The 12,025-nt window shown below is 40.3% G+C and overlaps 1 protein-coding gene across 2 annotated transcripts in view; it reads left to right on the forward strand.

Moving 5' to 3' along the window:
- The window catches only part of CHRDL1 (chordin like 1), a 39,148-nt gene that overhangs the window by 8,549 nt on the left and 18,574 nt on the right, over positions 1-12,025 (forward strand). For both annotated transcript variants that reach the window (XM_027687109.1, XM_027687110.1), the window contains exon 4: positions 733-826. In XM_027687109.1, the coding sequence (XP_027542910.1) occupies positions 733-826 (94 nt within the window). The remainder of the gene's footprint in view (positions 1-732; positions 827-12,025) is intronic.

Below are 12,025 nucleotides of genomic sequence, written 5' to 3' on the forward strand. Positions count from 1 at the left end.
CTGACACCACCTAAAACTAGTCATAGCACAGTATCAGTGTTCATGCTGAAAGATCTTTCTTGCTATAAACATGAGCAACTCAGAGCTAAATTAGAAGGATGAATTATAGATGGGAAATAGGAATTTGAAATGGATAGTCTTTTCTGGTGACACACACCGGAGAATGAAAATTCCCTGTGTTTTAATTATAAATCAAACTTAGATGTGGTCAAATAGAATATTATGTTAATGACATGAATAATGAACCCTATTCCCAAGACTTACTCATATTTCTTAGAAAAATGGCTACTTACCAACTGGTGTTTTTTGTCTACTGGGAAACCCATAAAATGAAAACAAAAGACTCTCCACAGTTTTCAGGAACAATTACAGACACTATTGTCTCTTGTGGTATTGAACTAACCCTCAGTAGGGGATATCTCAGAGACCTACCATTAATTATCCACGTCTTAGTTTTGGAAATGCAATTCCTAAGCGTAATCAGCTCAAAAGAAAAAGACAAATTGAGATTGTTGCAATCCATTTTTAGACACTTCCTCTGATTTTAAGGTTTGTATGGATTTCTGACCTTCAGCATAAATTCAAAGGCAGTAGAAGTAGTCTGGGCTTAGCTTGGCATGAGTGAAACCAGGATGTTGTAAAAAGTCTTTTTTTTTTTAAGTATCTGGATGCAGAACATAGAAATTTATAAGACATTTCATTAAAGTATTATGCATTATGTTCCACCTGCAGAACGGAAATGTACTGTGCAGCAGAATAAGATGCCCAAGTCTACACTGTCCTTCCCCTGTGCATGTGCCACAGCTGTGCTGCCCACGATGCCCAGGTAATTCTATTAATGACAAACAAACAGTCCTTTCTGAAATAGTTATTTAATATGCTGAATAACAGCAAAATTAAACGTATGTGCTGGAAAACTTCTGTGAAGTAAACATCCTCCTATATCCATTAAGGTCATGAGAGGCTTGTCCTACATAAGTTATAGTATTTCCCATGGTGGTTTCTTCATAGGAAATCAGAAGTATAGATTTGAGATGGGATCAAGTAAGCTACCAAGTCCAGTCCCCTACAATCCAGGCAGAAGATAGCAGAAGTTTCATTGACTGTCCAGTCCCCACTCCTTATCTCTAAACTCCATCCCAATAGGACACCCTCCCACAAACTTCCTGAGTTTCTGCTTTTGGTGCTTTTCATAAGAGCAGGCTAAAATATATGGTTATTTGCAATGGTTCTCTGTTAACAAGCGATTGAAAATAGCTGTGGCAAATGTGCATTTGTATAGTATCACTGTACAACCAGTCTGGTAACATTTGCCTTTTACATCTCAAGTCCAGGCATAGCTTCATAATTAGTAGAGACTGTTGTAAATCATAGAAGCAGTGCTGTAGAAGTTTATGACTATATAAATCCAATTGGATATGTATAGTAAATTCTTCCAGACTGTACATTTATTATATGCTCATTATTAAGAGCCACTGTATGAAAGAGGCCAAGCAGGATCTTTCACGAGGCTGTTACAGCATTCCCGACATGGCCTAATGGCTGGTAGATTTGATTGGAGCTTTTCCCCTAAATGTCTGTCTTAGTGGCACCCTACATTTCCACTTATAAAAGAGTATTCATGCAGCATCACAGAAAGGGGTTTTATTTGACTTTCTCCAGAGAGTTTCATTGTCTGAGGAAAAGAGCTGTTCCCTGACCAAAACCTGTGAGCTGGAGGCAGGAGGCAATGGCGGAGGGACGGGAGCACACAAGAAGGTTGCTGTTCAGTTGGGATGGGAATGTGTTCACTGCACTTACTGGGTAAAAAGGGCGTCCACCCATCAATTTGGGGTAGGATTCATCTGCCCTGACAATTATATACACTCTCTTTCAGATATGTATATCAATATCTGATCTAGGTATCTAGAATCCCTTTTTAATCAGTGACAAGGAAGAACCATTTCAAGCGTATAACTCGTCTGATGCCATGATGCCACTGTTGTGTCCTAGGATGAGATTGAGCCCATTCAACTCTAGATTCAACACTTTGGCATTTAGTTGATGATAGAGTTTTATCTATGATGGTCTAATGCATAGGAAAGAAAGTTTGTAAGGCAGTATGCTTTCTTTGGCCAACTACTACGGTTAGTTAAAATGGTAAGATGCTGGGAACACAAACCCCTCTTCTGTTTCCAGATCAAAAGAAGGACTGGTGTGCCCAAAATCTGGCCTGTTTTTCCAGGTAATCTAGGCGTTAGTTGGCAAGGGAATCATCTAGATACCCTTTATAGCTGTTGGAAACATGCTGTCTGAGAGGGTGATATCCTGTCACCCAGAATGAGAAGACTTTTCCTGGAGATGTCTGTCACTCTCCACTGATTATTGAGGGAGCACAGGAAAATAGCTTATGCTAGATGCTTACTTTTTTGACAGCTTAAGTTAAATCACAGAAGTCCCACTCAGTATGTAATTGGCATCTGTACTCAGGAACTTTTTCTTTTCATTTTTTAGTACCTTTTCAATAGAAACATAATTCTTCTAGATTGACTGTTTTTTTCTTCTAGTGCTCTTTGGTAGTGAACTGTTTGGCTTTTTTTCTGTTCATAAGGTTGTAAATGCCATGATACATACCAAGATTTTAAAACATTCTACAATGGTCTAGTAAGGAAGAGTAAGGGCCCCTGTAAACTCTCAAATCCATCTTATCAAATTAAGTTCTTGCTAATAATAGTCTTCAGCTGGAATTTTGTACTCTGTGTTTAAACTGATAAATACAGAAAATTATCAGAATGAGCCTTTCTTGAATTGTGACCCATTATCTTCTCTTAGCTGCCCCTACAGTCTATTGGCTACCCATGATGGGCCATTACATTGTTAACTGGGCACCATCTCATTAAAAATAAGAGTCCCACTAAGGTCTATTTTTACCCTACATGAATCTGTAAGTCAGATAGATCTGCTCCAATGTTAGGCAATCTCCTGTGATGTCAGGGATTATTTGCATTCTGCTTTCTGCAGTGTTTATGTGTATCATATTTGGTGCTCCATCTTCAGTGGTAATGTTCATGCCTGATCTGAACAGGAATCTCCAGCATTCTTGCACATCTTGTGCCAGCTTTCCATTCCTGTGTGTCTGGCATACAATGTCTTCTGTGCAACATGCCATGATATGCAGGAAATTCACTTCTCTGGTTTCCCTGGTTATTTTCTAACATGTGAGAGCTCTGGCCATTGGCCATCCATCAGAATCACCCTCATAAGTGCTCGTTATATTCTGTCACGTGATGTTTCCCCTCCGTTTCTCAGGCTGCATTTCAGAAGTGACTAGTTCTGGTCAGAGTGACTTGGGGCTCTTCTCTTGCCTCTCTGCAGGCCTTGTAGAGTGTAACTGCCCAAATCACTGCCTCCTTATTTAATGAAGCAGAGGTAATGCCAGGAGGCAGCAACTTTCATTGGACACCAAACTTCTTAGCTACCTAAGTGGAGGAGCTGTTGAAGGGATTCCTTTGAGAAAAGTTGGCACTGCTCTCCCCCTGGAATTAATCTCTCCTGCATCCATAGTGACACTGGACTTGCTGACACAAAGAGATGCAGTGTTTGTATCCTGTCTCCCTGGCACCAGACACCATGAATCTTAAGTAGTTGTCAGACATGTTATGAAGCATCTTCTACTTTCCCCAGTGGTTTGATCCTACCAGCTTCTACCACAGATTCACCGCTAACTTTTCCTTTTTTTTTTGAAACCTATTCTTTCTAGAATTGGCAAAATGCCTTGTGTCTTGTATAGATCTAGATATTCCTTCCTTTTGCAACTCTGCAAAGTATTTTACCATCTGAATTGCATTCTTATCATCACACATGTGTAACCAAAAATACTATGTTCACATTCACTGAGACTCTTTTTACATAGTGCTGAGACCCAAAAGGACATCACAGGCTTCTGAGCTTGCACTCCTTCCTTCCACCTTTAGGATGCTCCAGGCATCATCAGAGGAGAGGTAATTTGTAGTCAGGGAGAGAATTCACCATCATTCTTAGATCTGGATCAGCTCTTGATCTAGAGTGGACTTCAGACCTCCTGCCTTCTGTCATGAAAATAAATTTCATGTGCAAATTCTTCAAGCATTTATCTGCGGCTATCTTTTATGGCACTACTACAGACAGTGCCTTTAAAACTGGAACATTTATTGTAGATTGTATAATTTCTACATACAACAATTGCAAATGAAAGCATTTAGAGTCTGGTCAAAGATAAAATTTTTGATACACTCTGGAATATGTAAATCTAAGATGGGAAAAGCTTACATCAGAAGCAAAGATTCACGATTGCAGGATTTAGAAAGGCTTTCTATATTCTACTTGCTGGTTTGATCTCTCAGCAGATAAGGCTACATGCAGATGTATGAACCAGTCCATCTGGCTCCAGTGTTTTTTAAGCCTGCTGCCCCGACTAAACACACTGGCTTCCAAGAATGTTCATTATTAGTAACACATTAAAGTGTGAGCTTCTTTGGTACTATGATTTTTCTTTATCAAATTCAAACCATTTTTCTGATGGACTTTTGTTGTTCTTTAGATATTGAAATAACAACAAAATGCCAGGTGGTACCTGTATGCATAGCTGGTCTAAAGATCAACCAGATGAGGTATCTGACAATAGTGGTCTGAGAATATCACCTAAAAATAAGTGAGGCTATGTCTGCATAGTAAACTGCAGCATGACTCAGTAATAGCTGAGTCTTTGAACTAGCTACTTTAGATCCTGGGAGCAGCCTAGTTAGGACAGTGCAGAACTCACTGCACTGCAAAACTCCCTTAAGAAGTAGGAAAAATGTGCCTGCCATGAGCTCAGTGTGACCTTTGCTCAGCAACTCCCAAAAACTGAGCTAGTCCAGGGGACACCCTGCACTCTGCAGGGTAGATGTGCTCAAAGACTCAGCTTTGCAAGGTGCAGAGCATGCACAGCACCTGCTGATTTGATACACATCATGTAAGTAAACCCAGAAGCATGTGTGTGATGCAGTGCATCTTGCACTGAATTACAACCAAAATTCCAACCCTGGCAGCTGGAATGCTCCAGTGGAGTGATTTTCCATTGCAGAATGCACATACAATAAACCATTTGGTGAAGAGGTTTTGGGTTCCACCCAGGTCACACACCAGAGCTCCCAGGCTCTAAGTGCTAGGCTTCTTACCCTTCAATTCACTAACATTTTTGGGATGGAGGAAGGCATATTGTGCCCAACTCTTCCATTCTTTATGCAGGTCTTGTTACTACCACTTATCCTTCTCATATCACCGAGTGAGAGAGTCCCAAAAATAGGTAGTTGTCAGATAGTTCAAATAAATTATTTATTTGGAAGTAAATCTGATTTAGAAATACAATGATACCAGCATTCCGGGGAGATGTCAAATTTTTTCCTATTGATGTGTGCTCAGATAATTCGTTTTTTTTGGGATTTGCCTTTGTCACCAGCTTCATAAGGAATGTTTGCTATCCCAGCCAGATTGAGGTTATCATTTGTTTCCATTCTGCTTTTCTGACCATAAAAACTCAAAAATCTATCTGTACATCAGCATCCAAAATACACTGAAAAATACATATCTTCCCACGTGGATGACAGAACTTCCATTCTTTGGACTGACATGATAGGATAGGATAAGCTGCTCAGAATTTTTCCAAGATAACTTCCAAGACCTTCAAAGAGGTTTCAGAGAGGATTCAAAATGCACCAAAGCTCCACTCAATTTGTTCCCTTGGCGGGAGAGTGATTGGTAGACTCACATAATAGTTCAACTTGAGAGCAGGAATTAAAGTAGATCGACCTAGAAAGTGTTTTATGAGTCCTTCAGAGTTGCTGGGCAATTGCTGGGCAATTTTTTATGCCACTATAAAAGAAAACACAGGAAATTAAGCTGCAGAAAATATATTAAAATAATGTGAAGAGCTTGACTTTAGCCCTAGAAAGCTAAAAAACAAGCAACAGCTTTTTGAATGTTTTAACTGAAACTACATCTTTGCCTTGAATCTGTATGACAGTTCATACTGTCTAGATAAGGTGCTACTAGTTCCTTCAAGCAATGAATTTCATACACTTTCTACCGTCTGACCATATTAAAGACTAGCTGTGGTGATTAACTCTGAATTACCTTGGAGTTTTTAGAGCTTAACCTGGTCCTTGAAGTTATTTTAATGCAAAGCATTTTGTGGCTTAATATCGTTGACACCTGCACCTCCAAGAGGCACATATGGATTTTGTTTAGAGCTTGTGTTTGCAGTTTTTGGATAGTGCACAACTTTTCCATCCACATTTACTGTCAGCCTCAGCCACTGCTTTTAAAACAACATCGTTGCACTGCTTTTGTGCACATCCTCTATGTTTTTTTAAATTACAGATTTGTAATAATTTGGATTCTGATGCATGACTGAAGGAAAAGGCTAAATGCAGACAGACTGACAGTTGATCCACCAGTCTACTATAGTCAATCAACAGATTTCTATTAATATTGACAGTCTTTGGACTAAGTCTTCTATGAAAACAGATGCAGTTACTGACTGTGATATAGTCACCTCTCTAGAAATACTAAGTAATGTGGTAGAAATATAAGACAGGAGATGAAAGGGGAAACTGCCTTTTCGCTATACCACACAGAGTAGGTGTTTGGGCCAGGTTCCAAATCTATTTAGTTCAATGGACTTCAGATCAGACCTTGAGGTGACATGTTCATGTAGAGTGGAAACAAAAGCAGAGAGAAGAAATTAAGCAAAAGAATTTTTCACAGGAAAGAAATCCATTTGGTCTCTTAGGCTGTGCTATAATTCCCCAAGGACCTCCAGCCACAAAGGTTATTTCAAATAACAGCTGACCCCTAGAAGATAACCTTGTGTCAAAACAGTGTAATAGGTTTTCAGTCAGAGGTTCCTGTATTTCCATGAGATGATGAATAATGATTTAGTTCTGGTGATGAAGTAGCTCTAGAATATTTGTGGGTTTCCCTTCTTGATGTAACAGTGGTAAAAACATCCTTTCAGCAGGTGGTAATTTGGACTTTGAAACAGCCAGTGTGCAATAGCAGTTTTTCCCTCCACGTGCTGATGGCTTTCCAGGCTCAGTTTAGTTACCCAGCCCTGAAGCTGCACTAGAAGCAGGTCTGGGATATGTAGAACTGAGTCTATGGTGCTGACAGGTTTCCTGTCTTTCTGAGGCAAAGGCCTTCACAGATACTGAGGAAAGTTCAGTAAATAAGTACATTTCTGGAAAAAACAGAGCATGTGTTATCCCAGGTCCCATGACACTTGTGCTCCACAGTGTCCCTTGCTGCCTGTGATACAGAGATTCCTTACTCTCTTTTCTTTATCCCCTGTGCATTTGGCCCCTCTCACCAATTAGCCCCAGAACAGCCCACTCCTACTGTGGTGGCCAAAATGTGATCACAGAATGTCTCCTGCACTGAAGGCCTTTTTGGAGGAGTGAGCCACAGCAGCAGAATGGGGTAATCCGTATTCTCAGCTATTTGCTTCTTTGCACTGGCCTTCTGGTACAAATGGGTCAGCATAAATTGGATCTCTGGGTACAAAGGAAACCTACTGTTGTTACTGTACCTTAGTTTCACTGGAACTGCAGGAAAATGGGCAAGTTCTCTGTATTATATAAAGCACTGCTATTTCTGCATGAAATGCACTGCATAAACACAGAAGAATATAATTTATGCAATCCTTTTTCCATATAAACATGAGGATTTTTTTTTATAGAATTTTTTAAAAATACAGTTTGGTTTGAACACGTAGCATCAAGGTTAGTTCAATCAACAGAGTTGTTCCAGATTTATTCAACATAACTATGATCAAAATCTCACTGACTGTCACTCTCCTAGTGAGCTGCAATAATCTGTTTCTACAGGATGCTTCCCTCACCTCTTTAAGTCTTAGGCTGCTCTGTTTTGAATTTGTAAGGATCAGATTATCAACACATATTTATTCCTCCATTCCAAATACGTCTCATACTGAATAGCTGTTTCTTATATACAATAACCATGTTCCTTTGGCTTGTGTGTAGCAGAGGGAAGAGCCTAACACGGATGATTTCTGCCTGGAGGCAGGCTTCTTTATCTTTTACTTGGAATGTTACTAGCACTTAGATTTCTCCAGGACTGGTAAGATCTTTGGCTGAACCCCTTGGAATGTATCACCAAGGCAAAAGTGGTCAAAGGACTCATTACCACTTCTTCAGAGCTCTGATTCCTTCAGTGAAAGAAGGCTAGTTGGGTCACTGTTAATCAGAGCAGCTCCAGGGCTGCTCACATCTTTACATGCTTATCTAGCTGTCAAAGTGGCTGTTCCATTTTAAATGCTGGAGAGAGGAGTTTAACCCCGGTCCCCTCACAAAATGAATGTTGAAGTAATGTGATTTACTCACTTTCTGTTTTTTTTCTTGTACATCAGGGTGACAGAGGATCCAAACCTGTTCCAACTGGCTGTGCAAGCAAAAGTAACTAGAAAAGTAAATTCACAGAATCACAGAATATTTGGGTTGGAGGGGACCTTAAAGATCATCCAGTTCCAACCCCCTGCCATGAGGCAGGGACACCCTCCACTAGACCAGGTTGCTCAGAGCCCCATCCAACCTGACCTTGAACACTTCCAGGGATAGGGCAGTCACAGGTTCTCTGGGCAACCTGTCCCACTGCCTCACCACCCTCACACTAATGAATTTCTTCCTAATATTTAATATAAACCTACCCTCTTTCACTTTGAATCCATTTCAGATAAAAGCTGTTGCACTGGGAGACACGGTTCCTACTCTGCATGTCTGGCTCAGTATAGGGCTCCTGCTATGAATGAGAGTGCTCAGAAGTAGCAACTTGGGAAAGTCTCGTAATACACAAACAAAAAGTGAATTTCATTGCACAACTCCTGTGGGTGACAGCCTGTTTCATGTTAAACACACATTTCAGTGGTGGAGGAAAACACTATTTTTTACATTGCATTGGCCTTTGAGAATTGAAACCTGCATTCTGGAGTACCTGAAGAAAGCTAGAGAGGTAACAAGGTGAATAACATAAAGAAAGCTTCCAACATTTTATCTTCAACTCTCTCCTCCCTGCATTTCATGCATCCAGCTCCTCACAGAAATTGCAGTCAGTGCAAGGTAGCCTTTTATTCTGCATTGCTACCTGGATTTCTTTCAGTCCACTTTGTAGATTGTAACTCCACCTGCAGGTTTTTATCCGGAAATGTAATTTTCTACACATTAATAACTTATCCCATTACTGTTATTAAAGAGTACTTCAAGTAGTATTTTGGGGCCTCCTAGAATTAATCTTTCACAGTGGAGCATGGAGCCCATTGTGCTGGCCTTTAACGTTGCTATGAAAAACACCAAAAGTCTCAATAAGCAAGAATCATCCCTGTATCTTTCTACTGAATTACATGTACATTACCCTTCAGAATGATGTGCTTTTAGGCAAAAGACCTCGACTCCACGAAGGAGGAGAATTAACTATTTTTTAACAAGGATACCTAGGGGTATGTGCAACTCCAACACAAGCAAAGAGTTTTCCAAAAGCAGATGTCAGGTCATCAGAGTGCTGCTCACTTGTGTTGGACAGTGTGTGTGCCTGAGATGATCCAGGTCTTATAAAACTTTCAATATGCAAAATGGGGACAAGTACTTTTCATATTCTAGTCATATTCCCCTCTGGCATTAGAAATGTTCCTGGTCTGCACATTTCCAAGAATTGGGTTTTATTTTGATCTTCATAGTTGCTCTTTATGTGTGGCTTCTGAAGAGGTAACCTGTAATTCTTAGGCCAGTTTTAAATGTGAAAGCAAGTAATATGGCCTCATGTGATGTTTTTACAACTTGAGGTGACCTCATTTCTGTACAGAAGCAGCATGTGAGATGACCGGTTAGTTGGTGTCCAAAGACAGTTTCCTGCACCAGGATACAGCCTAGAGAGCTCTGAAGTATGTCTTGCAACTAAACTGACTCTCCTGATTGTGTTCATTAAGTAGCAAAACTCCCTGGGAATACAAGTGAATGTACAGGAGAGATGTCAGTGCAAACCAATGTCCTGGACTTAAGCAGAAATCAGTTGCTTGTCTAGTGAATAGGGCTCCAAAACAATCTTCAGCCTCTTGGTCTGTACATGCTCAGTGTTGATTCAGAAAACATGTTTCATAAAATCCTCTCTGGATTCAAATTCATCATCTATCATCTGTCTGCTTAAAAAAACCCAGACTATCTGCAAAACAGTTCCCAGTATGGTAAATTTCTTAAGGCATTAGACCTTGTGATTGATTTCATATTGTTTAGCACTTGATTGTTTTTATAAGGATGGTTAATAAAATAGACAAACTGTAAAACCCAAGCCAGGCTGAACGCCCAGCCTTTCTGCTGGATGTTAAAAGCCTATCTTTTTCAGTAAATGACATTAGGTGATTCTGAATGTTGCTGTTTAAAAATAGTTTTTAAGTCAGCAAGCCAAGAGTCTGTAGGATTTTTAAAAAATGTTCTTTGCCAGATGTTCTAATACTAAAATAAGCAATGGTGAGAGTGTTAAATACTAACACGAATATTGTATAAGAAAGTAACTCACAGAGATGCAATAAAACCTCACAGACCCTTCGTGAGGTGCTGTGCAGGTCCCAGCAGACCCTGCTGAGGGTTATGCAGTAGCAGGAGCTTTGCCTGCACCTTCCTTGTCTAACCTGTCCAGTCCCCATTTCAGGAGGACACTCACTGCCACTGTTACTGTCTGCAGGTCAGTAAAACCCAGCACAGTGACTTTCAGAAAGCCAAAATGCTTGGTCTCATTGTCCACAATGGCAAAGACATCCAAAAGCAATTGATTTTCTCAATTTGAAGGTCAGATGTCACATCATAAATACTTCGCTGATTATCATGCCATGACTGTACTGATTCTGAGGTGGTTTTACCAGTTTGTTAGTTAGTGTCTAAATTGTTTGTTAGTAATTGTACCTGCACCTCTTGTCTTTGTCCAGAAGGATCCAAGTTCAACACTTAATTGATTGTAGTAAGGCCTGGATCCTAAAGCCCTTCCTCAAGCAAGTCAGCCCCCATTTCCCAAAAGGCTACTTTGCCCATAGCTCATCACTGCTTTTCACTCTCTACACATAAATACTTTTACAGAAGTAACCACTGTTTCAAACATCAGGAACTGCTCATGGAATTGGTCTAAGCTATTCAAGGGATTAGTTGCAGATAAATGATGCTCTTCTGCTTCATATCCAAGTAAGGGTAAATCATCTCAGGATCAAGAATTTATAACAATCCAAGAAGGAATAGAGTTGTAAACAGAAAAAGCTAAAAGACGATGTTTCCAAAACTGAGTGTGATCCATGTGACACAGCTTCTGTTTCTCCCAGGAGACTGGAAAGTTCCAGAAGCCAGGAAGGCCTGGTCTGTGTACATGTATGACTGCCCTCAGACCTTGGCCCTTGGACACCTCAGGTCATGAGCAGACTATCAGGAACCCAGAAAGGCTTCCACCAAAAAATCTGTGATTGGAGCAGATTCCATTAAACCAGAAAATTTCCATGACATGTCTGTGGTTTATCAAATTCATATCTAACACCGTTTTGTCAGACTATCAGGAAAGCACTGGTGCTGCAGTTCACACTAAGGTGACATTCCTTCATGGCAAACATTTTGCCATACTGTTTCTTCACAGGCTCTGTCAAATGAACCACAATTCATGAAATGCAGGCACTATACGTTCATAGTGAACTTCCACATCAGGCTGTACAACAGATCTTAGTTGATACAAATCTTTTTTGTATGGATCAACAGTTCCTCATAGTCCAAGCATCTATCTCAATCTCAAAAAGTGGAGTTCAAGCAAGTACCTTGGCTGAGTCCTGAAGGAAACCTTTCTACTGCCTTCATTGGGCTAGAATTTGCCTTGAGTGTGTGAACATCAGTTAAAAACAGCCAAGGTAGGCAAAAGGAGCTGGACAGAAGCCCATGTTTGGAAGAGAGGAATGGTTGGATATAAGGTTTCAAGCATAGCCACCGTAGTC

Source organism: Neopelma chrysocephalum, unplaced genomic scaffold (genome assembly GCF_003984885.1).
Source record: "Neopelma chrysocephalum unplaced genomic scaffold, ASM398488v2 Primary Assembly neopelma1_73, whole genome shotgun sequence".
NCBI lineage: Eukaryota > Metazoa > Chordata > Aves > Passeriformes > Pipridae > Neopelma > Neopelma chrysocephalum.